This window comes from Anomalospiza imberbis, chromosome 37 (genome assembly GCF_031753505.1).
Source record: "Anomalospiza imberbis isolate Cuckoo-Finch-1a 21T00152 chromosome 37, ASM3175350v1, whole genome shotgun sequence".
NCBI lineage: Eukaryota > Metazoa > Chordata > Aves > Passeriformes > Viduidae > Anomalospiza > Anomalospiza imberbis.
Window position 1 is genome coordinate 709,144 of NC_089717.1, and position 25,816 is coordinate 734,959.

Consider the following 25,816-nt stretch of genomic DNA (forward strand, 5'->3'; position numbering starts at 1 on the left):
TCTTCTTGCCAAAGCCAACGGCAAAAGCCGTACCCATGGCATCTTGGTTTACAGCCCTGACTCCTTCCCAGGGGCTGTTTGGGTGGGCTCTCCCCTGCCCAGGAGGGCAATGCCTCTGCCAGGTGCTTGTGGCCGACCCCGTCCCCTGGGTGCCGGGGCCCCCTTGGGCCCTGGGGTTGATCCCTGAGGGGCTGTAGGAGCTGTGCCATGGCCTTTGCCTTCAGCTTGGCCTTCTGCTCATCCCTTCTTGCATTCAGCTGCTGTGCCTTTGTGCCCAAGTGCTCCAGGGCCTTCTTCTGCCACTCCTGCAGCCGCGCTCACTGCCTGTGGGTGCTCATCCTCTGAGAGCTGCTGAGCTTTGTGCAAAGTATTTCCTTTCTCCAGCGACCCAAAGCAAATGCTTAATAGAAAATCCTGATCCTTCCATGTACAATCTGCATTTCCCAGATGTGTCTTTGTTTTCCTCCTTGTGCTCAGGGTCCCCTCCCCAGCCCGTATCCCAGAGCCGGTCCCTGTCCTGCCGCAGTGTCCAAAGGCGGCCCCCCCGGCGGGCAGGGCCGGCAGCTCCACGGGGCGGGCAGTGGCCGGGGCGTCCCGCAGGCTCCTGGGGGCCGGGGGCCACTGCCGGCCCTGCCCGGGGCTGGTGGGGTCAGGCAGCGCCCGGCGCTGAGCCCCGGCTGCCCCACAGCCCCGGCCCAGCCCCGCAGCTCCCCACAGGCCCCCAGCCCGTGCTCCCGGTCCCGCACCTCTGCGCCCGGTGCTGCCGCTGCCCACCACAGAGAAACCCCCTGGCATCCTGACCTCCTTCTTTTCCTCTCCGGGAAACCCGGGATGGAAAGGATCTGGATCAGCTGGCAAATTCTGAGCATAGGACAGTGCTCAAAGACATCCCAGTCCTTTGTATTTTTCTGTTCCTTCCCTTCTCCATCATCCTTGTTCTCACCACATAGATTCCTCCTGCTGCTTCTTGCCTTCACCACATTGCTGCACACTGCCCTTCACCTGATCCCTTCCCAGCACACCAACACCATCCATCCCCTGTTGTCCAAATCCCTTCTCCACTTCCCTTATTGCCCCCTGGCTGTCCATGTCCTTAATTACCTCTGGGGGAATGTGCAAACTGCCTCAACATTCTCCCAAGGGACCCTTCAGAGACATTTTGGGATCATCATCCCTTTGGCCAGGACCTCTCCCTGGCTTTCCCTTTTCTCCCCTCCCTGGGTGCGCTGCCATGTTCACTCCCCGAAGATCCCAGTGCAGTCACTGCTGAGATTTTCAGTGCTCTCTCCCTGCTGACTCTTCACAGACCCCCCTGATGTGTCCCTCGTCTGTCTCCTGGTCACTCCCGGGTCCCCAATCGATCCCCGGTGCCGCCGCCAGCCAAGGGAGCCGATCACCCAAAGTGGGTGAGGCACCTTCAGCTGCACTCCCTGCCCGCCGCCCCGGACGGTGGAAGGAATTCCGGATGAGCCCCAGGGTGTGTGGGAAAATTGACATCAGCAGAGGTTTCTGTCCACAAAGCAGACAGCGGAGTCCTGTAAAAGTAATTTCATTCCTAGAAATGGGAGAGGCCATGGCACATTCCCCATGGGATCTCTGCAGTTGTTGGAGGACACAGCCTCCTTTTCATCCCAATTCTCCTGGCCACATCTCCCTCTCCCTTTCCCCACTGGCTGAAGTACTTGAGAGGTGCAGACTTCCCAATCCACCTGCTACATACCCCCTTCATGTGCACCCCACTATTGTATAGCAGACGATATTCCTGGCTCTGTTAAGTCTTTGTTGTTCTTCGGGAAGTTCATGAATTGAGCAGGACCTTGGCTGCGCAGCAGTCTGTGTCATCAATTGATAACATTTCCTGAAACCGATGGCTTCTCCTGTCACTTCCTTATGTACAGGTCCCTGGCCGTATCTCGGAGCAGATTCACAGCATCTGTTTGTAAAGACACTTTCCTCTTGTTCCTTTCATGGGGGTCCCCCGTTTTCGGGACATCCCCCCTGGAGCAGGGTGTCCCCTCTTTGCTGCAGCCCCAGCCCTCAGGCAGAGCTCAGCCAATCAGAGCGCATGGTGCTGATGACTCACCAGTTGCCAGGCAGACTCGCAGCTCCCAGCGTTCCCCACCTGGAGCCCACCTGCGCCCCCCCCTCGGCCCCATCGCCCCCGCGAGGGGAATTTGGGGAGGTGGGAGTGGGGCAGCGCCAAGGCCGGGGCCCCCCGCGCTGTCCTGGCGGGAGCGGCTGCAGTGGGGACCGAGTGCGGGCGGAAGCGGCCGAGAGCCCAGCGCTGCCCCAGCCCGACCTGCCCCAGCTCCATCCCTGCCCCTGCGCTGGGATGCTGTGGGTCTGGGGGGAAGAGGGAGCCGGCAGTGGGTGCTGGGCCTGGGGGCAGGAGGAGAAGGGAAGGAGAAGCAGGGTTGAGGAACAAAATGGTCAAAGGATGGACGTGGCAGGAGAAGGTGGGATTGTGCAGGAGAAGGAGGAATAGCAGGAGGAAGAGGAGTGTGAGGAAGAGCAGAGTCACAGGAGGAGGAGCTGAAACAGGAAGCAGCACAAGGTTCCACCCCTCCCTGTGTCTGCAGCCTCCCCCCAGCCCCAGGAGCTCTGCTCCCCCCACATGCAGCAGGTGACTGTGGAGGGGGATCCAGGATTTTCACGGGGTGAATCTTGGTGTTTCTGAGCGTGCTTGGGCTAAATGTTGGTGCTTTGGTTTTATGTGGCAGCTGAATCTTTATCTTTTGCAGGAGGTTTTTGCTGACTTGTGATGTTTGCGGAGGTTTTCATCTGTGTATTGAAGTTTACAGGATTTTGGGGCTGAATCTTGGTGTTTTTGAGGTTCTTACAGACACAAGATTCGCAATGACTTCTTGAGATGAACTTGGGCAAGCAGGAACCTCCAGTCCAAGTTGCTCTCCTCTTGTTTTTTCCCCAAACCAGGATTTGTCATTCTCAGGGTGTGGCTCGATGGAGGAGGAGGAAAAGCCCCAGAGATCCTGCAGGAGGAGGGGCTGCAAACCCAGCCCAGGGAGCTGCGGGGAGGAAAGAGCCCCCCTGAGCCAGGAAGGCGGCCAGAGATCCAGCTGGAGCTCGGAGCTGGTGGAGATGCCTCATGGCAGGGAGAAACCTCACAAGTGCTTGGAATGTGGGCAGGGATTCAGCCAGAGCTCTGACCTGATCCGGCACCAGCACATCCACACTGGGAGAGGCCCTACGAGTGTCCCCAGTGTGGGAAGAGGTTTCACACCAGCTCCACTCTCCTCACACATGAGCGGATTCACACAGATGAGAGGCCCTTCCGCTGCCCCGACTGCGGGAAGGGCTTCAACTGCAACTCCCACCTCACCAGGCACCGGCGCATCCACACCGGGGAGAGGCCCTACGAGTGTGGGGAGTGTGGGAAGAGCTTCTCACAGAGCTCAACCTTGACCCAACACCAACGGAGGCACCAGTAAGGGAAGCCCTGGGAGTGCCCTACGAGTGGGGGAAGAGCTTGGAGTGAGGGAAGAGAGTGAGGGAAGAGCTTTGTGTGCTGCTCCAGCTCCATCCCCCATGGGAGGATCCGGGCTGGGTGATCCCCAGTGACCCCCGTTGGGCAGAGCCCTGGTGCCCCCGAATGGGGAATAAAACAGAGAGGAAAACAATGGAGCTGATAAAGGGGCCGATATCTGAGGCCTGACTGAGCAGAAACTGTGGGAGACACAGACACAGTTTAAGTCTCCCTGGGCAAGAAGTGACCAAGCAACCTGTTGTGAGACTTTGTGATAAGATAATGTTCCCAGGTGCCGTGATGTCATGAAGAATGTGTAACCAATGGGAAATTGTTAGCAAACATCGAGCCCTGTCTGAGCACCACACAAGTAAAACCCTGTATAAACACCTGGTACCCTCAATGAAATTGGCTTCTGGTCTAAACTCGGCTGTCCCCGTCTCTCCATCGTGGATAAGCCCTGTTGTGGGTGATCCCCGTTGGGTGGGGGGAAGGTGTAGGAGGGATTTCTTTCCCTTCTGCTTGTGCTGCTGTGTTTGGTTGGTAAGAAATTCCCTCCGTGTGCCCAGGCTGGGTCTGTTGTCCCCATGCCAGGGGCAGAGTGACAGCAGGGCTGGGGGGACACACGACCCCCCCAAAATCAGCACGGGTACGGAGAACACGGGGAGGGGCTGCGGCCGCCGGCGGCTCAGGAGCTCTGTGTGCAGAGAAAAGGGGGTGACACCGGGCTGGGGGTCCCGGGGAAGGAGCACACATGCTCTGGGGGAGGGGGGACACCTCTCCCGGGACCCCCCTGAGCTTCTTGCCCAGGTAGAAGCCGAGCCCCAGCGCCAGGAAGATGAAGCCCAACTCGGAGTCCCTCATCCCCATTGGCATCTTGCTGTGGGCGGCGTCTGGCGACATCTCTGGGGGGTCTGCAGGGGTCAGGACCCCCCAAAACCTCTCACAGACACCCCAAGCCCCTCCAAGCACCCTCCCAGTCACTCCCAGGCCACCCAGGACCTCCTGAAACCTTCCCAAGATCCCTTCCCAACCTCCCCAGGACCCACCAAAGCCTCTCCCATTCCCCTCAGGAATCCACCACCCCCTTCCAGTTGTCCCTACAGCCCCAGGACCCCCAAACCCTCTCCCAGTCCCTTCCCAGCCCCACCAGGACTCACCCAGACCCCTCCCTGTCCCTTCCCAGCACAACCAACCTCATCCCAACCTCTGCTTTTCCATCCCCCATCTCCTTCCTGCTCCTCCAGGCTCACTCCAATCCCTCCCAGTCACACCCAGCACCCCCAAACTCCCTCCCAGTGTCCACCAGGACCCCTGGAACCCCATCCCACCCTCCCCAGCATCCTTCAAACCCCTTCTCAGCCCTTCCACACCCCCGAGCTCCTCTCCTATTGAAACCAGGCTACCTTAAACTCCTTCCCAGTTGCTCCCAGCACACCCCAATCACCTTCCCAGCCCCCCCAGTGCCTCTCCCACTGTCCCTGGCGCTGTGGGAGCCGGGACATGCCCCAGTGCCGGCTCAGGGGGTGCTCCAGGCTGACGTGCTCCACCTGGCAGCTGCAGGTGAGCCCGCACTGGGAGTGGGGGGTTTCCAGCAGCACCAGGAGCTGGTGGCTCCAGTCCCCATTGGGGACCACGTCGGTGACCACCACATGCCTCAAGAGCTCCTGCTGGCCCTGGAACCACCTCAGCTGGATGTGGGCAGGCTAGAAATCCATCACAGAGCAGAGCACGTGGGCAGGGTTGGGCTGGGAGCTCGAGGGTACCAGCGAGATGGACACAGTGGGATGGGCCCTGGGAGAGTTTGGGGACACACTGTGGTCAGCTGGGGGGAACTGGGAGAGGTGGGAGAGGGCTGGTGTGGCATTGAGAGGGACTGGGAATGAAATTGGATAGGGTGGGGGAAGGCTGGGACAGAGGGGAAGTCTGGGATTGGACTGAAAAGGACTTGGAATGGACTGGGAGGGACTGGAAGGGCAGTGGGAGAGAGGGTGGAGGTCTGGGAGTGGAGTTAGAGGGACTGGGATAGACTCGGAATGGAATGGCTGTGGGCTGAGAGGAACTGGGAGGGACTCTGGGGACCCTGGGAGGGACTGTGAGGTCACTGGGAGACACTGGGATGGACTGGGAGAGGCACCGCAGTCCCTTGGGGTGAGGGGGCAGGAGGCACAAGGAGGCTGGGGGCTCTGGGGCGATTCCCAGGGAGGTTTTGAGGGGCTCCAGGGTCATTGCCAGGGCAGGGCCCGAGGGGACACGCTCTGCCCCACGCTCACCTTGGTGCTCCACGAGGAGTGGGGTGGACACCTCGTAGTTGTGCTGGCAGTTCCTGTCCACCGCAGCCCGTCTGTGCTCCGTCCATTCCGGGTCGCTGTCCCAGTACCTGGCAACCTTCTCCCCAGAGGAGGCGTCCCCCACGTACAGCCCCACATCGCTGCCCAAGTGCAGGAGCTGCTCCCGCTTGTAGGTGTTCCTCTGCACCAACCTCACCCGCTCGGTGCCGTTAATGAAGTGACACCCGGATTTAACCATCTCCTGGAACAGCCCTGCGTGTGCAGGACACAGCTCCGGGGGTGCCCCCCCAGCAGCCCCCAGCAGCCCAGAGTAGCCAAGAGTTCCAAGGCAACCCCGACTCTGCAGCCCATGTCCACGGCCGCCATGGGACCCTTCTTCCCACGCTCCCAGTTCCTCTCTTCCACCCTTCTCCGTATTCTCCTCCCCCTTTCCCACAGCTCTCCAGTCACCAGCCCCCCTCAACATCTGTTTGGGGGTCCCACCTCCCCATTTCCCTTTCTCTCCCCACCGTCCCACCACTTCCCCTCCCACTCACCCGGGAGCTCCGCGCCCCCAGCCAGGGGGGCTCCAGTGCCACCAGCAGGGCCCAGGTGCCGCCACACGCCCCATGGCCAGCGCCGGGCAGGGTCTGACACCTCTCCCTCCCCAAATTGCCCTGGCGGGGGGCGCTGGGGGCGAGGCCGGGGCGCGGGTGGAGTCCAGGTGAGGAGCGCTGGGCGCTGCGGGACTGCCTGGCAACTGGGGCGTCATCAGCATCGCGCGCTCTGATTGGCTCAATTATTACAGTGCCTTCTCTGATTGGCTGAGGAGAGGCCCGGGAGTGGAGAGAAGAACGGGAGCGATCCCGCCCCGAGCCCTGGCGCGGGCACAACAGACCCAGCCTGGGCACAGGCAGGGAATTTATCACCAACCAAACACAGCAGCACAAGGAGGAGAAGCCAACACCTTCCCCGCACCCAACGGGAATCACCAGGACCACGGATCACCAGGGCTCTGCCCAACGCGGGTCACTGGGGATCATCCAGCCCGGATCCGCCCATGGGGGATGGAGCTGGAGCAGCGCACGAAGCTCTTCCCTCACTCCCTTCCCTCACTCCAAGCTCTTCCTTCACTCGGGGCACTCCCAGGGCTTCCCTCAGTGGTGCCTCTGTGAGTGTCGGGTCAAGGTTGAGCTCTGTGAGAAGCTCTTCCCACACTCCCCACACTCGTAGGGCCTCTCCCCGGTGTGGATCCTGTGGTCCTTGATGCAGTGGGAGTTCTTGCTGAAGCTCTTCCCACATTCCAAGCACCAGCAGAGATGTTCCTTGCTTTGGATCTCCTGGAGCCGCATCAGGTTTGAGCTCTGGCTGGAGCTCATTCCACATTCCAAGCACTTGTTGGGTGTCTCAGCTTGAGAGATGATTTAAAAGAAGACACTCTGAAGTGAGTGTTGTCCCCTCTGCAGGGTTCCAATAATCCCTTTCCACCAGCAGGAAATGAATGTTAATAGATGAAAGTGTAAAAACTCCAACAGTGTCTTAACAAACAGAATGCCCACAAGGCAAGAATAATAACTTTTAAAAGTAAATAACTGCTAGATAGTAAATTGTCAGACCTTACCCCCCACACACACCCTGGGACAAAAGACCCAAAATGCCAGAGAAATCCCCACTCACGACACGGGGTACAGGTGGCACCGGCTTCTCCCCGAGGGGAAAAACCAGCCAGGGGCTGTCCCGAAGGAGATGAAAGCCCGGGGCTCTCCCGGCGTTGAACTCCTCCCCAGCTGGGCTCCGCGGGCACGGTCCCGGCAGGTGAAGCAGCGCGGCTGAAGCCTCGGGCTGTTTTCTCTCCCGGCTCGGCCCGGCTCGCAGCGGCTTTGGGCTGCAGCGGCGCCGCTCCGCTCCTGCCCGTGCGGGGCCCCCGGGCTCCGACAAAGCAGCTGCTCGGTTCGCCTCCAGGCACTCCGAGGCTCGCCGCTGCAGCCCCTCCGAGCCAAGGGAAGGGAAAGAATCCTTCGTTCGCCCGGCCCAACAAAGCTTTTCAGACAGACAGAAAACCACAGCGCACAGAGAGAGCCGTGGAAAACCCGAGCAGCGAGGCTTCAAAGCGCCCGCGCAGCGAACAAGGAGCCTCTCCCGTGCCGTCCCGGCTCCCGGGGTTTAAAGACACAATCACCATTCTTTGGGCACAAAGCAGAGGATCATGGAATGTACCGTCACGGTAACTCACTCCGAGACAATTGTACACACAATAATCACAGGTATCTATCGATCTATAAAAGCATGTGCTGAACTCTGGATACAGCAATGTGCACCAGGCCAGGAGTGCAGAGCCTGAACGGACACCAGGGGAGATGTGGAATGTACGGACAGAGCAAACCCTCCAGTGCTTTAACCTGACTCTCAGCTTTTCAGTGTTTCAAGACTGTTTTTGACTGCTGGATTGGAAAGAACTGAGATGTCACAGTGAAAAGCAGAGCAGTCAGAACCAGACACTGCCATTGGAGTCAAAGTCTGGACTTGGCACATCTCAGATTTGAAAATATATTGAATAAAAAACTCCATTACCCACTGTTTCCCAGCCCATCCCTCCTCGCACATAGCAAAAAGCAATGGAATTCTTTCTAAAGGATTAACAGATAAAGTAAAATGAACATTGACAATGTTCCCTCATAAAAGTCACGTTACAGAATAAATACAGAATAATGAAGGTGTCTAGAAGAACACGCTGTCATTTCTCAGGTATTCTCAGGCTCAGTGCCAGCTCAGAGCCGGGCTCTGTCTCCCAGGTGCCCAAGTCCCTGGGCCAGCTCTGAGCAGCCTCTCCGGGCTTTCCAGGCTGGCTTTCCCCCGGCTGTGCCCCGGGCAGGCGCTCGGTGTTTCCGTGGTGCCCCTGCCCCGCTCAGCTCCCCGTGCCCTGCAAAGGCGCCGAGGCTGCGCTCGGTGCCCCTGGGTGTCACTGACTGAGGCAGTGACGAGCCCCGGGGCCCGGGCAGAGCCCTGAGGGACGCCCCTCGGCCCCGGCCTCCCGCGGGACACGGAGCCACTGCCCACAAGGCCCCGGCACGTCCGGCCGGCCAATTCCTCCTGCCCCGAACAGCCCGGGCTGCAGCCCCAGGGCTCTGCAGGGCGGGGCTGGGGCTGTCCCCTGGCACCGTGGCCAAAGCCTCCCAGGCCTCTGGCCACCGCAGGGGCTACAAGGCCACAAGTCCGGGGCTGCCCGGTGCCCGTTCCAGTCTGTCCCTCTGTTGTTGGGTGCCGGGTGTGGCCCTTTGTGACATGGGCACGTGTCGCGGGACATTGTGGTGTTGTCATGAATGAGAGGGTTTGAGATTGCTTAAAAATCAGTGGCAAGGGGCATGAGCCAAAGTCAGATTTAATATTGTGAGAAACGACTGCTCGCTTCTTAAAAAAATTATCAAACTTTAACAGAAACTACAACAAAGGACTAAATAAGAAAAATTACAGTGCTCGGAGCCCCACCCTGTGACCACCAGCCACGTGGCTCATGTGCAAAATGGATGCTCTGCATTTTATATCCTTAGCCCCTCCTGAAGTTTTGTCAGTCAACTCTTTCTCTGCCGTCCATTGGGGGAGATGACTTCTTACATCTCGACTGGAGGCCAGGTGTTGTTATGCCGCACCTCCTGGTACCAAGCCAGCCTCCTCTAAATGTCCTGGCTACAAAGGCTATTACAAGGGGGGAGGGAACGGGGACTATGGAATGACATATTACAATGACATTATTATACAGCTATAGAATATCTATCTCTTAACTGTGAGAGCCAACTATTACATTACTTATCTATAACAATATTAAGCAACAAAACACAACAGCTTTGTTGGCAAGGTTCACTCTACTGCCTGCAGGACAGCTGAGGCACAACAAGGGAAAATAAGCAACAAAAAAAAACGAAGAAAATCTGGGCAACCAAAACAGAAATTCATGGTTTCCCCGTGGATGTGGAAATCTCACTGGATCCGTGGGCCTGGGACTCACCGGGTCTCTGTCTCTGGGAGGGACTCGCGAGGGGAGATGCGAGTGTACCTCGATTACTGCGGTCTGGTCACTGCTTTCCAGAGCACTAAGGGGCTGGACCCCATGGGACAGTGAATCCTCCTCGGTGGGCACGTCCCAATTGAACTTGGAGGAGCGCCTCCCCCTGGGAGGGCGGCCATCGGCCTCTCCGCCGCGGCCAGCCGGGGACCGATCCTTTCCCGGACAGCCGCCGCTGGTTCCTTCCCCCGCACTGTGGGGGGAGCGGGCATTGCCCACAGCGCACCCAGAGCAGCTCTCTCCGGGCTTCCCGGGGCGTGCGCAGGAGGGACCGAAGCCTTCAGCGGCTGCGCTTCCACGGTCAGCAATTGCTCCGACCGGAGCCGCGGTCGCTCCTGCCCCTTCGCCTTCGCCAGCGCACGAAGGAGCATCGCCCCTCCTCGTCCTCCTCCTCCCCCCCGAGCGGCGTGTGGATCGGCCCCGCCGCTGGGTTCTGCCCCCTGCGCCGCAGGAGGGAGCGGAGCCGCCTCCGCCACCGACAAGGGAGGCGGCCGGTTCCATGACAGGGGCCGGCAGCCCCGCCACGGAGAGCACACCCAGCCCCTGCACCGCAGCCGGCAGCCCCGCCACGGAGAGCACATCCAGCCCCTGCACCGCAGCCGGCAGCCCCGCCACGGAGAGCACATCCAGCCCCTGCACCGCAGCCGGCAGCCCCGCCACGGAGAGCACACCCAGCCCATGCACCGCAGCCGGCAGCCCCGCCACGGAGAGCACACCCAGCCCATGCACCGCAGCCGGCAGCCCCGCCACGGAGAGCACACCCAGCCCCTGCACCGCAGCCGGCAGCCCCGCCACGGAGAGCACATCCAGCCCCTGCACCGCAGCCGGCAGCCCCGCCACGGAGAGCACATCCAGCCCCTGCACCGCAGCCGGCAGCCCCGCCACGGAGAGCACACCCAGCCCCTGCACCACAGCTGGCAGCCGGTTCATCGGCAGCGGTGCCCGCAGCGCCGGCCGGGGACGCCCCCTCGCCGGCTCCGCCGCCTCCAGCCGGCCCGGCTCCCATCCGGAACACGAGCTGTGGCGCTGGAGAAGATCCCCAGCCCTCCTCGCTGCTCCCAGCTGGTCCGATCCTCGCTGTTTCCCTCGGGTCGCCAGGACACACAGACAGCGACAGCAGCGAGCACCGGCAGCCTGTCCCTCAGCAGGGCGCGCCCTCGCAGCTGGGCGCCGGCCTGGCCGTGCTGCGAGATCTGAAGATCAACGTTCCCCTGGAAGCAGCACCTTCCCTGCCGGGCCTTGGGGCACCGCGTGTGTTCCGCCGTCATTCGCGGGGCGGGAGGAGCGGGGTCCCGAGAGGCCGTGGCAAGGGCCATGCCCGGGAGGAGCGGAGCAAGGGAGAATCGCCGGGGGAATTGCTGAGACGTTGGCCGCTTGGTGGGGGCGGGCAGTGAAGGAGAAGGCTGGAGTGAATCGCCCGTCTGGGGACAGGCATGGGCTGGCCCGGGAACCCCAGATCCAGGGGCCCCAAATGACACCAGTGCAAAGCTGGGGGAAGGGAAGGAGCCGGATGAATCTGGGCTTAGCAGCGGCGGGATGAATCTTGGCCTGCCCGCCGGGGCCGGGTCCCCCACCCCACCCACCGGGGCTGGGTCCTACGGCCCGCCGGCGCTGCTGGCCTTCTGAAGGAAAAGAAAGAACAGAGGGGGAAAGAGCTACCGTCTTCACTGACAGCTCAACGTGCTGGAAGGCCACGAGCCAGCCTCGGCCCAAGTGGTTGAATTAAAGGCTGTGGCCATGGCATTCCAGAGATTTTCTCAGTGCCTCTGAATTTGATCACAGTTTTACAGGGAAAAGGTAATCCTGAAAACCCTCCAGTTAGAGCTTGGGCTGTGGCCATGTCCTTACCCTACCCGGATAGGGATGACTGACAATCAGCCCAGATGTTTTCTGCATCCAAAGGATTCAAGTCATTTTGGCTTGGCAATTTGGCCACACATACATATGACAGCTGAGCCTGCTCTCAAAGGGAGTTTGGAAATCATGATCCAGGAGTGATTTCCAACTCTGCTGAGCTGAGGTCTATCAGCTGTTGCAGACTCTGGGAGGACGGTCAGTGCTATAGTGCCTGATAATTATATAATGTCACAGGTGTTATTGATTATGTGCATCATCTGATTGATTTCTAATTGTTGTTAGTAACCTTCTTCAGCTGTTCTCTCTGTCAGGATTCAGCTGTTCTGTTTCAGGATTCAGCAGTTCTCTGTTTCAGGACCAAGAAGGACATTCAGGGATGTCAAAGATCAACATCTCCAGCTAATGGGCCTTCTCCTGGGAATCAGCTGCTTGGACTTTGAAACAATGATCACTCCTTGCATTCTTGTTTGGTTTTCTAATATTGTAAACCTTGTATCAATGATATGATAGAAGTAGATATTCTACAGGTAAAGAATCTCCCTGACCATTCTACATCAGCATCTGATTGAGGTTCTGATTGACACCCAGCAAATTGCTAAGGGAACCCTTGAGCTGTGTTTGTTCTCCTTCCTGCAAAGGGCCCTGCAGAGGATTACAAACACCGCCTTTTTTCTTTCAACACAAAAGGGGAAACTGTGGCAGCAGCTCTCTGGCCACAGAGAACAACAGGCACAACTTTCCCAGGCATTTTCCTGGGGAAGGCTGTGAGAAGCTCAGAGAAAAGAATGGGAAACAACTCTTATCTCCACTTGCTGCACCTGCTGTTGTGCACATGTGGAATGTGTTATGGAGATTTGTTTACCAAAGGGTGATATCTTAACTTGACACTGGATGGTGTTTGGATTGATTGACCAGTTAGGTCAAAGCTGTATCAGAGTGGCTGTAAGGGTTACGAGCTTCTTAAGAGGTATAGTATAGTATGATATGACATAGTATAATACAGCATAAAGCAATGGATCAGCCTTCTGCAATCATGGGGTCAATGCTAATTATTCCCCGGCTGGGGGCCTGCGGCGACACATCCCTCAGCGAAACGCTTATGAACGGTTTAAGTTTCTTTTTCTCATGGGAGGCGGTTTTTAAGAGCTACAAGCGGCCAGCCTGCCTGCAAAAAGGAGCATTCCAGGGACTCTTGTCAACTTTCCCGACATGTCTGCTGCAGCTTATGGACGGTAACGCCCTGGAGGGTACTTATGGACAGTTATGGGCGACTGCATGCAGCGCGTCGATGCCCCGGGTCTGTGCTGCCCCCTCCTGTGAACCCCCACGTTTCCAGCTTCTGTGAAGCTGCCCATATCTTTCCTTACCCTTTGTTCCTAAGGAGTGAAAACTGCCAGGACGGCACGGAGTTGCTGCCGTCTCTCCGTGTCCTTCTCTGCCACCCTATCCCCCTTTCCCCAAAGGCAGAACAAGGGACGGAATCCGTCCAGAAGTGACGCGGGAGCGCTGCCGTCCTCTCGCCGTCCTGTGTCCTCCTTCTCCCCTGTCTCTTTCCATATCCCCCGTTCCCTACCCGGAATGGTGACGGCCGCGCCGTCCCGGGCCCTCCTTCTAAAAATGGCGCTTACCACGCTGTTTAGGATTCCCCTTTTTCCCACCAATTCCTTCTCTTCTGCTCCTGAACCTCCCCTTGCCCCCTACCTCCCTCGCCCCTTCCTGCCGCGGCTGCAGCTGGCCCTGCCCCGGGCCCGCCTGGCGGGGCTGCTCGCCCGTGCAGGAGTCAGCCGGCCTTGCCACCGGCCCCCGGCGCTGGCCCCGCTCCGAGCCCTACGCCGGGGCCCTCGCCGCTCCCCTCGCTTCGCAGTCACCGTCACTCCAGATAACAACAGCCACAGCGCCGGCACCAAAGCCCAGACCCAACACTACGGACTGCGCCCCTCGTGAAGAGGAGCTCAAAGAACTGCACCCCTCCTGGTGAGGAGATCGAAAGCCAGAGGAGATGGAGCTGTGAACTCATTAAGTAATAACATTCATTTAATCAAGTACCATCATTTCTGTTACTTTATCCTTTGAGATTAAGTCTCACATGCTTTTCTATTCCTTGTTAATTTAGCTGAGTAATATTCATTTTGGTTTTGTAAACTGGTAAGTCACATTCCCGAGAGTCCCCTTATTATAAGTTATTCAGCATGCACTGATCAGTTTAAAAACGGGGGAGTTGTGGAGTGCCCCTGTTCCTAAGAGACAGGAATTTGATCTCACCCTCCTTGTGTGGCGGATAACTCCTCCCTTGCCCCGAACCCTGACCCTGGCCCTGCGCTCCCCTATAAAAACCCCCGGCCCTGCCTTTGCCCGGGCTTTCCTCTCCATCCCGCCCTCCTTCCCGGGGGTAAGAAATGGGTTCTGGAGCTCTCTGAAACCAGGACCCGGCTCGTTTGTTCCCTGCCTGGCGCCGGCAGCTGCGCCCTCCCTGGACACGATGAACCCAGCTGCAACACACCGCAGCAGCAGGGACCCCAAAACCCCCAAAACTCCGGTCAGGGACCCCGAAACTACCCCAACATACTCCAAAAAATAACTCCAAAATAATTCAAACTCCGGTCAGGGACCCCGAAACTACCCCAACATACTCCAAAACATAACTCCAAAATAATTCAAACTCCGGTCAGGGACCCCGAAACTACCCCAACATACGCCAAAACATAACTCCAAAATAATTCAAACTCCGGTCAGGGACCCCGAAATTACCCCAAATCCCCCCAGAATCCTGTCAGGGGCCCCAAAATGGCCTGAAAATCCCCCAAAATCCAGTCAGGAATCCCCAAATCCCCCCAGATACCTCCAAATCCAATCGGGGACCCACAAAATCCACTCGGGGAGCCACAAAATTCCCTCGGGATGCCCCAAACCCAGTCGGGAACCCCCAAAATCCTCACGAACCCCCTCAGGAGCCCCAAAATCCCCCCCAAAACCCCCTCAGAACGCCCCCAAATCCCCTCCCCACCTCAATTCTCCTTCAAGACCCCCCAAAATCCCCCTCAAGCGCCCCCCTGATCCCCCCAGGACCCCCAATTCCCCCTCACGACCCCCCAAAATCCCCCTAAATGCCTTCAGATCCCCCCAAATCCCCTCAGGGGCCCCCAGCCCCCTTCAGGACCCTCAATTCCCCCTCAGGACCCCCAAAATCCACCCCAAACCCCCTCAGGACCTCCCCAGCTCCTCTCAGCTCCCCCAGTTCCCCCTCAGGACCCCCCAATCCCCCCCGCTCCCCGCTCCCGGGCCTGACCGCGGTCGCTGTCGCCCATCCCGCGCTGCCGGGGGGGTCCCGGGGGTCCCTCGGCGCCCCCAAATTCCCGCCCCGCGGCCCCGGCCCCGGCCCCGCTCGGCCGGGCTGGGCCCCACCGGGACCACAATGCACCGCGCCGCCGCGCTTCCGTTTCCCGTGACGTCACCCCCGCCCCGCCATTTCGGGCGCTCGTCGTGAGGCGGCTCCGCCGGTGCCGCGCGGCTCCGCGCCCGGGGCCGGGGCTGGGCCGGGGCCGGGGCTGGGGCCGGGGCCGGGGCCGGGCCGGGGCCGGCTCGTTGGAGCCCCGGAGCGTCCCCAGAGCGGCCCCAGTGAGCATGGAGCCCCAGGAGGTGCGGCGGGGGACAGAGGGGGACAGAGGGGACACTGCGGGGGGAGGGGACACGGGGGAGGGGCAGTGGGGGATGGGGGACACGGGGAGTGGTGGGGAGGGGGCAGGTGACAAAGGGGGAGGGGACACGGGCGGGGGAGGGGGTGGCAGAGGGGACAGCAGAGCCCTCCAGGGAGGGGCAAAGGGGACCCTCGGGGGCAGGGGGCCACAAGTGCCACCAGGTCCCTGTCCCCTTTCCAGCTGTCCCCGGCGCTGCTGCAGCCGCAGGTCACCGCGGTGGCCATCCTGGATGAGCTGCTGGCCACCCTGCCCAGTCTGGACGAGGACTTGTGGCTGCCTGTGTCCCTGTGGCGCCTGACCTGGGACCTGGATGAGTTCACCAAGGAATTCTGGGCCAGCCTGGAGTGCATCGGTGGCACCTGGTGGCGCCGCGGTGGCACCTGCGAGGATGACGAGGATGATGATGGTTGCCACAATGACCCCCCCACCTCCCTGAGCCGGGCCCTGGCCGCCTACGCGGGCACCCCCTGGACAACGTGGGACGATGTGACAATGGTGGCCATCGAGTGGCACGCCTCGGTGGCCGTGCTCGAGGACACCTGGGCCTGGCTGGCCAGGAGGGCCACCAAGCTCCGTGATGCCTGCAGGGAGGTGGCCACTGCAGCAGCTGATATGGTGGCCACCACCAGCGCCTGGGCCAGGGAGCTACAGGACGAGGTTGCCGGCTGTGGGACAGCTCGGAACATCCTGGTGGCCGCGGCCCAGCAGCTGGGTCTGGCCCTGGACAGGGAGGAGGTGGCCGAGGTGGTGGCTGGGCACGAAGCCCAGCTGAGAGGACATTCCAGGGTGGCCACCAGCCAGGCAACGAGGGCCACCATGGTGAGACAGCAGGTGGAGGCAGCCCTGGGGCTGCTGGAGCGCTTGGTGGCCACGTGTGACGAAGCCACCGCCTTTCCCCGGGAGCTGCGGCGCAGGGTTGGGGACATCAAGGCCGCCCTGCAGGGGACAAAGGAGGCAACCCCCAATGTCCCCGAGGACTTGGTTGCCAAGGTGGCCGTGGCTGAGCGGCTGTGGGAAGCCAACACCCGCCTGGCCAAGGACCACCTGGTGGGGGCACTTGACTACATCATCAACTTCTTCTTCGATGGTGACCCCATCAGCGCCGGTGGCCGCGGGGTGGCCGAGCGGTGCCAAACAGCCATCGAGGACATCCCAAGGCTCCTTGGGCCCCCAGAGCGTCCCCAGAGCTTCCCCAGAGCGTCCCCAGGGAGCGTGGAGCCCCAAAAGGTTTGACGAGGGTGGGGGAGAGGGGGACAGAGGGGACAACGATGGGGGACGGAGCACGGGGGGATAGAGGGGACATGTGGTGGCAGAGGGGACAGCAGTGGGGGCAGGGGCTACGAGTGTGGTGGCAGGGGGGTGGCAGAGGGGACAGCAGTGGGGACGGGGGTGACAGGGGCTATGAGAGGATGGGCAGGGGGTGGCAGAGGGGACAGCAGTGGGGGCAGGGGGTGGCAGAGGGGACAGCAGTGGGGACGGGGGTGACAGGGGCTACGGGGGGATGGGCAGGGGGTGGCAGAGGGAACAAGAGGCCGACAAAGGATGGAGGGGCAAAGGGACCCCTCGAGGGCACGGGGTCACCGCAGGAGGCCACAAGTGCCACGAGGTCCCTGACACCTCCCTTGTCCCCTCCCCAGATGCAGGAGGTGATGTTTGACATTCTGGCCACCCTGGACAAGGTGGTGGCCATTCTGACCGGGCCACAGCAGGGTGCGCAGCAGCGCGCGTACCCAAAGTTCCTGTGCTCCGACATGAGGAGTGTCATCTGGCACCTCCGTAGGACCCTGGAGCACGGCAACGTCACCTCCCTGGGCCAGGCCCTGGCCACCCTTGAGGCCAACCCGGGGGCCACCTGGGCCAGCGTGAGAGCCGTGGCCAAGGCCTGGCGGGAGTCGGCGGCCACGCTCAGGAAGAGCTGGGAACGGCTGGCAGAGGAGGCCGCCAAGGTCCGCGACGCCTGTGAGGACGCGGCCGCCGCCCCGGCCTCGGACGGGCGGGAGGAGGGCGCCCGCATCGTGGTAGCCTGCAGCACCGGGATGGCCACGGGCCACCAGCAGCTGCTGCTGGCCCTGGACAGGGAGGAGGTGGTCTTGGCGTCCACCAGCGAGGAGGAGGCGGCCACCAACAGTGCCGTGGGAGAGGTCGTGGTGGCCACCAGCCAGGCAAGGGCGGCTACCAGCAGAGAAGAGCAGGTAGAGGTGGTCCTGGGGCTGCTGGAACGCTTGGTGGAGATGTGTGACAAAGGCACCATGTTCACCTGGACCATGCAGCGCCGGCTCAGGGCTGTCGAGGCCACCCTGGAGGAGATAAAGAAGGCGTCCCCCGATGTCCCCAGGGCCTTGGCGGCCAAAGCGGTGGAGGCCAAGCGGATGTGGGAGGCCAGCACCAGGCTGTTCACGCGTCAGCTGCAGGGAGCGCTTGAGGACATCAACGACTTCCTCTTCAGTCCCTATGGTGGCCCCGGTGGCCAAGCGGTGGCGGAAAGCCATTGAGGACATGCCGAGGCTGCTGCGGGGACAGTGATGTCACTGCTGTGATGTCATCGGGGCAGTGACATCAATGGGGAGACTTGTGGATACTCGAGTGCCTCCAGCTCCTCATGTCACCAAGAGCCCCTTGGGTGCCCCCAAGAGCCCCCCAAGTGCCACCAGCTGCTCGTGTCACCAAGAGCTTCCCAAGTGCCACCAGCTCCTTGTGACACCAAGAACTTCCCAAGTGCCACCACCTCCTTGAGTGCCACCAGCTGCTCGTGACACCAAGAGTCCCCTGAGTGCCACCAGCTCCTTGTGTCACCAGGACCTTGTGCAGGAGGAACTGGGCGGGTCCTTCTGCCACCAAGAGCCCTTTGAGTGTCACCAGGACCAGCCCAGCCCCTGTGTGCGGGTCCCTGGTGTCACCGGGGTCTCTCTCTGTGTCACACGCCACCCTTGGGCACCCACTGGGACCCCCGAGAACCGGGACCCCCCTGTGCATTGACAACCCCCCCCCACCACCGAGCACCGGGACAGGGACCGGACCCCCCCTTGAGCCCCAGGACCCCCCAGGCACTGGGACTCCCGGGCAGCACCAGCCCCATGCACCGGGACAGGGACTGGACCCCCCTCGAACACCGACCCCCCCGAGCACTGAGCCCGGACCCCCCTTTGTGCCCCCACCCATCACGGGGGTTCTGCCCCCTCCCCTTTGACGCCCCTGGAGCCGCGGGACCCCCAGGAACAGAGCCGGGATCGGGGGGGCCCAGCACCGGAGGGGGGCGCAGGGGGGTCCCCAGCACGGGGGGGGTTCCTTGGGGTTCGGTCCTGCCCTCCCCCTTTATCAGCCGGGACCCCCTGTGAGAAACACGGGTCAGAATTGAAATTTTTACAAAAAGTCTCTTAAGGGATAAAATCCCAATTACCAAAAGCTCATCGTTAATTAAACCGTGTTCTTTACATCCTGTTACATCACTGGGGTTCATGCATATTCATGAGGATTTATGCATATTCATAATATAGAGAGATATATAGTAATACTATATAGAGTAAATAAATATAAATATATATTTTATTAAAATATTTTGCACCAATATATAAATATTTTGCTTTATATATAAATTTTGTAATATATAAGTTTTTTCCAATATATAAATGTTTTGCATCTATATATATATTTTTGCATTAATATACAGACAGATTTTGTTTTATGTCACCGGAGCTACCAAGCCCCGGGATTGGCTGACAGGGGCTTCTCCCGATCAGATCTCGGATGAAGCTGCAAGCGTTTCCCTGGCCAGACCCCGAGGGGGCGAGGAGTTCGGACCAAAGAGAATGCCCAGACGGGCTCTTTCAAAATGCCCTTTACACGGGGAGGCGTGGAAAATAAATTCCTCTGTTGCCACACTGTCCTCGCTGAGGTCATGATGCTCGTACCCCCAGTCCTGTGTTCTGTTTGTGGTGGATGTTCTCTTCTGTGCCTTCAGGGCTGGTTCTGAGAGCGAAGGCGGGGAGAAGACGAAGCTCGGAGTTTGTTACCAGGACTGCTCTCACTCCTCTAAAAGCAACGCTCCTCCCCATCCTGCTGGACCGTGGTGTCCGGGCACGGACGGGGCAGCGCGGCGAGCGCTGGTCCAGCACGGTCAGGACGGATGGAGACGAGAGACCTCTAGAGCCCGGTCTCAGGAGATTTGGTTTATTGTGGGGGCCTTGCTCGGAGCTGCCAGGCGCAGCTCGAGGCTGGCCCCAAGGAGTGGGGGCAGGGCGAGATAGCGAGAGAGTTCCGAGAGAGCAGAGAGAGAGGGAGGCAAAAGATGGAGAAGAAGAACAAAAGAAGAAAAGATGGCCCCGGCTTCTTGGGTACACCTTCTCAAGGGGGCTTGAAGGTGGGTGCAGTAAAGGACTTTGGGCCAGTGGGATTGCAGAAACATCATACTTCAGGGGAGGGTTACAAGTGCGAGATAAACTCTGCATTTCTGAGGAATGAGACAGAACACTTTGTCTGACCCTTTGCTCTGTCTGTGGGTCAAAAACGGGAGTTATCTTCCACCAGCCACACCACTGCCCACCAGCTACTTAGCAGCCAAGGTCTGTCACCTCAAAGCTCGGTCTCACCTCAATCTGGCTGGCATTCTCTGCACTTTCCCAATCCCTGCTAGGCAATCGTACCTATAAGGCCTTCTTGTTTCAGCTTCCCCAGCAGGGCAGAACAGAGCGCTCCTTTGCTTTTTAGTTACTTTAGCCAGCTGAGGCAGCCCAAGCTTTCCCTGGACTGGTTTTATTTCCCTTGTCTTGGAACCATCTGAACCTGCTCTGGACCGGGACCTAGGGAACACCAGGAAACACCGAGAGTTTTGCACTTTGTGACGTGCAGCAGCCATCCCCAGCGCCAGAGGGACCGATAACAGAGCGACCAGCCACGGGAGAGACTTTCTGAATTTGTTGTCTCTTCAGAGTTTTGTCATTTGGTGTTGTTAAATTTTAGTGCTGGGGAGTGCTTCACTCGTTAAATAAACAGGTTTTTTCCACTTCTCTCCGAGGAAATTTTCCCGAAGCGGTTGAGGGAAGGGCCTGTGGTGTTGCATCCTGGACTGTGTTCAGATTAGGGATCCTCATGTATGTTAGTTAGCTGGTTCCGTGTACCCCCTTGTACACCCCTGTTCCCCCCCGCGGTGGTTCGCTCCGGGTCGCTCACCATTGGAGCGTCACCCTGTCAGTCCTGTAAGCCGCCCCCTGCCCACTCCTGAAACTTCTGTGTCTGTTACCCCATGCCCGCAACCCCGGGGCCCCGTGTCCACCCCTGTTGGGCCCCGTGTCCACCCCTGTTGGGCCCCGTGTCCACCCCTGTTGCGTCCCCGTTGGTCGCCGTGGTCCTCGTCATCGCCATGGCGCCTGTCCCCATTGGGCGGGAGGGCTTCTGCTCTCCTCGCCCTGCCCCCGATAAAATCCCACCCCTTCCAGAACTCAGGGCCATTCTCCCCACACGAGCTGCAGAGCGGTTGCTCTACACCACCGCAGCTCTGTGAGACAATAAAAGCTCTGCAGGCTACCGTGAGAGAGTTTGGACAATTCCTTCATCCCTTTACCTCAGCCTAGTGACGGCAACGCAGTGCACCCACCCCACGCCGGCGCGCTATCGCCATAGCGCCCGGATCACGCGGCTCCCCGGCTCCGCCAAGAAATTGTGCCTTTCGCTGGGCTCTGGAGCTGCCCGGGACTGGGGGAAAAACAACGCAACGCTGCAAGTGACGCCCAACGGTGGGGCCACAGCCAGTGCAGCCGCCAACGCAGGCCGAGATTTACTGCGAAGCACCCGGAAGCCACGCAGAGAGCCGCTGCCGCAGAGCCGCACCGCCGACCAGCAAGCGCTGCTGCCCGGCCGAGCGAGCCGCGGTCCGCGCCAGAACAGTGCTTCGTGCCGGACTGAAAACGGGAGCGGAGACTCCCCAGAGTAGGTCACTGAAATCTCTGTCGCCCCCGCGGAAAGCACGTGGTGCTTTCCGCGCGTGGGAAAGGAAGCGAAACTTTTCATGGCCACAGAAAGCCAAGGAGAAGAAGCTTCCAGGAAGCGAAGACCCTGGTTGAAGCTTTTGTTAGCAGAGATTCTAGTTTGGTGAGTATTAGTCATAGGGATGGGCCCAGCTAATACTCCCCTTCACGTGGGTGGGCTTTGGCTGCGCTCCCAGGATGAGGGGACGCGTGGTGCACCACGTGAGCAGCGGCCACCGGGGTCTTTCGCCCTTTTTGGTTTTTTTCTGCTTTTCCTGTGACCAGGGGTGGGATTGCTTGGGTGGAATAGCATGGGGACCGTGCTAACCACCTAACAGAAGGCGTTTTACCTCCAAGTTAAACAAATCCTATCAGTGAAGGGCCCCTACCCCAAAAGTTCAGTTAGGAATTTTGTTAGATGGCTGTGCTTTTCCTTTCCCCACGTAAGCGCGGAAGAAGCTCACAAAAAGGAGTTCTGGGAGCGCATGGGAGCAAGGTTACCGGAGGGAATTGAATGCAGGGATCCCTCCATGAAAAATTACTTCCCCAAGCTCCATCTGTTAATATTGGAGGTCGTAAAAGCAGAGTCCGTGCGGGATGCGAACCGGAAGGGAAAAGGCCATTGAGCAAAACAGTTATTCCTCCTGAACCTGTTTCCCTACCTTCTTCTCCTACCCCTTCTTCCCCTAACCCGGGTGGGCAGGGGGGAGTGCTCCGCTGCTCTAAGGCACAGGGAAGCACCACAGACATGGACCGTGCTCCTGGCTCCCCAGAGCTGCCCCCGCCTTAGCGAAATTAGCTACTTCGCTGAGGAATCGACCCCAAACCCTTTTTCCAACCCCTTTTTCCCAGTTAAAAATCCCAGCTTTGGTGCTCCCCTGCGCAGCACCGTGTCCCTAAATCCCTTCCTTTGTTCCCCTGAGGAGGCCACGGCTACGTGGCCGGGACCTTTGTCTTCCCAAGATGGAGGATGGCCACGAGGGAGGGCTTCTCCTTCCCACAACCCTTTTCTCCCCTTTGCTCCCTGTATCCCCTCTTTGACCCCACCCCCTCCTGCTTCCCTGTGGCGTGGGCACCGCCCACTCCAGGCATCGGGTTGCCACCCCTCCCCCTGTTCCCCCTCGGGTGGGCGTTCCCTCCTCGCATGCTCCGCCTGCCGCGTCATCAGCCCCACCCTCTCCCGGCAGGGAGGGCTCTGTCACCTCCGCCCCGCAGTACCTGGAAGAGGATTATCCCCGCCCTGTCCCTCGCACCCCGCCCCCGCGTCCTCCCGCTCTTCCCTTCGGAGCCCCGGGGGGGAGGGGAGGGAGGCGGGAGGGGGGGACGGGGCGCGGTTTATGAACTCGAGCAGTCGCTCCGCACTCCAGCCTCCTACACCAGGGGAGGGGAAAACCCTACATGGACACCCCTTCCCTATGAATCCATAAAAGAGGTCTGCAAAGCATTGTGCGATTTTAGACAAAAAAGCCCCTTCTTTAAGGGCATTTTAAAGGCAACTTTAACATCTAAAACCATGGTGCCGGCAGACCTTAAGCGTCTGTTTAGCTGCTTGCTTCTCCCATCGGAATACAACCTGTGGGAGAGGAGGTGGAAGAAACTGGCAGCAGACCTGCTTCCCGAAATCCGAGAGGGGCCTTACAGCCTGGATTTTGCGGAAGAACCAATCACCTTAGACTGTAGCGGTGTGTTTTGGGGAGGGACCCACCGGGGGTGTCCCTGGGGGGCCCCCCAAGTTGTGAGTTCGCTGGTAGCAGCAGGCAGGCAAGGAGACTCCACACGGCTTCTGAGGGTGCTAATTAGATGAGGGTTTATTGGGGGTCCTACCTCCGGGAGGCCGCATGGTTTCTGAGGGAGAGGGAGGGAAAGGGGAGTGAGGGGAGAAAGGGGAGGGGGAGAGAGGGGCTGAGTGGGCACCAGCCAGGAGAGCCGGCAAAGAGAGAGAGTCCCGTCCCCCCCGGCACACTGAACAGGGAGATTCAAAGTGGGCGCGGAACAGATTGGGCCAATGGGATTACAGACACAGGACACTGCAGGGAGGGTCACAGGCTTGGAATAGACCATACATTTTCGAGGGGTGAGACAGAGCATACCATTTAACTAAAATATAACACCACATTAGACCATCTTGTGGGTGAGGGAGAATGGCGTGAGGGGCAGCTCCAGGCTCGGGGGATTCCAGCAGCCGTGCTGGACATGTCCAGGGGTGCAGCAGAGCGTGCGTTCCTGGGCGTGCCCACCAAGGACCCGATGGTTCCCTATGCAGCAATTAAACAATCTGCTGCTGAGCCTTTTGTAGACTTTGTAGACCGAGTCCAGGCAGCAGTCAAGAGACATGTGGAGAGACCTGAGCTCCGGGATGGACTGGTCCTGGAACTGGTGTACATGAACGCCAATGACATGTGCAAAAGAATCATCTTAACACTGCCAGTCTCATCACCTCCGACCCTCGACCAGATCATCGAGGAGTGCACCCTGAAGTCACGCCTGATGAAGGCAGGAACCCCAAAGAAACCCAAGGACAAGCTGGTCACCTCGGCTGCTGCTCCTTCAAGGAATTCAGCATTGAGGCAATTCCCACCTAAACGCCGGTGCTTCCGCTGTCATCAAGAGGGACATTTTCTGGCTCACTGCCCATTTCTAGGGTCTACACCACCTGGGGCTGCGGGAGGAGGGAGGGGGGACGGGAACCCCACTACTTCAAAACACTAGGGGGACAGCGCAGACTTGCCCCGTGCACTGATAGAAATGAGGCAAGGTGCGGTGCCGCAAGAGGAGCCGCAATGCACCACCTAGTTCCATCTGTGAGCGGCTGCCTCTCCACCACTGACAACAGGGAGCCTTATCGGCTCCGACTCACTAATCCTGTCCATTTCCGTTCCCACGACTGGCAGTTCTTCATAGCGGATGCAGAGCTTCTATCGCACATCTGCTGCTGTGAAACCAGGAGGAAGGAAGGAAGACCTTTTAAACTGCAGGTACCTCGTTGTTGGGGTCACAAAGAGCACTCCACTGGAGATAGAATTCTATCCGGTAATTTCCACCCTTAATCCGAGGCTCTTCTATCTCACGGCACGCTGTGTCCACCCCCCACTCTTCCTACCTAAGGGCCAAGTCATTGCACAGGCAATTCCTATTCCTTGTGCTCTCTGCAATGACCTGGAACTCTCAGTCTTTTATGCTGGGAAGCTGGGAGAGGAGAAACTCCTCGTATGGTGTAAACTCAAGTGTGAGGGCCGTTCTGCATACCTTCAGGGGATGCTGGACACGGGCAGACGTGATGGTCATTCCACCACACAAGTGGCCGTCACACTGGGAGCTGCAAAGCGTGGCCACGCCAGTCTTAGGACTAGGCGGGCCCCAGCCAGCAAGAGAATTCAAAAATATTATCCAGATTAATGGTCCAAACGGGCTGCTGGCCTCAGTATGTCCGTTGGTGATCGATTGTAAATTTACACTATGGGGGAGAGACGCCATGTCCCAGTGGGGAGACAAATTGGAATTTCTGGCCCCTGACATTTTTAGGTGCGGCCACTGAGGAGCGCCCCACACAGAAATTAACATGGCTCACAGGTAAGCCCATCTGGGTGGAGCAGTGGCCGTCTGGGTGGAGCAGTGGCCGTCTGGGTGGAGCAGTGGCCGCTAAGTAAACAAAAACTGCAGGCCCTCACAAAAATACTGGAGGAGGAATTGGCCAAAGGACACATTGTAAAAACAAACAGCTCCTGGAATTCTCCAGTGTTTGTAATTAAAAAAACAGGGAAGGACATGTGGTTACTCCTCCATGATCTAAGGAAAATTAATGAAGCCATAGAAAATCTGGGCTCTCTACAACCGGGTATGCCATCTCCATCTATGCTACCCCAAAATTATAATTTGGCTGTAATTGACATTGAGGATTGCTTCTTTCAAATCCCACTCCATCCGGATGATGCTCCCCATTTTGCCTTCTCTGTACCCTCCATCAACAGGGAAGCCCCTATGAAGCGCTACCACTGGACAGTACTACCTCAGGGGCTAAAATGTTCCCCCACTATATGCCAGTGGTATGTCGCCAGGGTTCTGTCCCCAATGCGTGCCAAGTGGACATCCTGTATTTTCTATCATTACATGGATGATGTGCTGATTTGTGCCCCTGACAGCGAGGTCCTACAAGCAGCTCTGGAGGACACTGTTAGGGCCTTGTCGGTGGCCGGATTCGAACTACAAAAAGAGAAGGTAGAGTTACTGCCACCCTGGAAGTACCTGGACCTAGAAATTAATAACCAAACAATTAGGCCTCAACAAATTCAGATAAATAACAACCCCAAGACGCTGAATGACATCCAGCGCTTGTGTGGATCACTAAATTGGATCAGGCCATGGCTGGGACTCACCACGAGAGAACTATCCCCTCTTTTTGACTTGTTAGCAGAAAGGGAGGGGCATGAGGGTTTAAGTTCCCCAAGAGTCCTGACCCGGGAGGCCAGAGCTGCACTCGAGAAGGTCCAAAC

General features: G+C 59.1%; 2 protein-coding genes and 2 pseudogenes across 2 annotated transcripts in view; 2 read left to right on the top strand and 2 right to left on the bottom strand.

Moving 5' to 3' along the window:
- The window catches only part of LOC137464152 (zinc finger protein 154-like), a 450,159-nt gene that overhangs the window by 393,353 nt on the left and 30,990 nt on the right, over positions 1 to 25,816 (bottom strand). The gene's annotated exons all lie outside the window — the stretch shown is intronic.
- The window catches only part of LOC137464123 (zinc finger protein 850-like), a 466,862-nt pseudogene that overhangs the window by 324,581 nt on the left and 116,465 nt on the right, over positions 1 to 25,816 (top strand).
- On the bottom strand, positions 4,280 to 9,566 carry LOC137464173 (class II histocompatibility antigen, B-L beta chain-like; annotated as a pseudogene).
- LOC137464125 (uncharacterized) lies at positions 15,202 to 20,635 on the top strand. The gene is made up of 3 exons (XM_068175445.1): positions 15,202 to 15,307; positions 15,547 to 16,593; positions 17,004 to 20,635. Exons 1-3 carry the CDS (start codon positions 15,293 to 15,295, stop codon positions 17,856 to 17,858), a joined length of 1,917 nt encoding a protein of 638 aa, XP_068031546.1. The 5' UTR covers positions 15,202 to 15,292; the 3' UTR covers positions 17,859 to 20,635.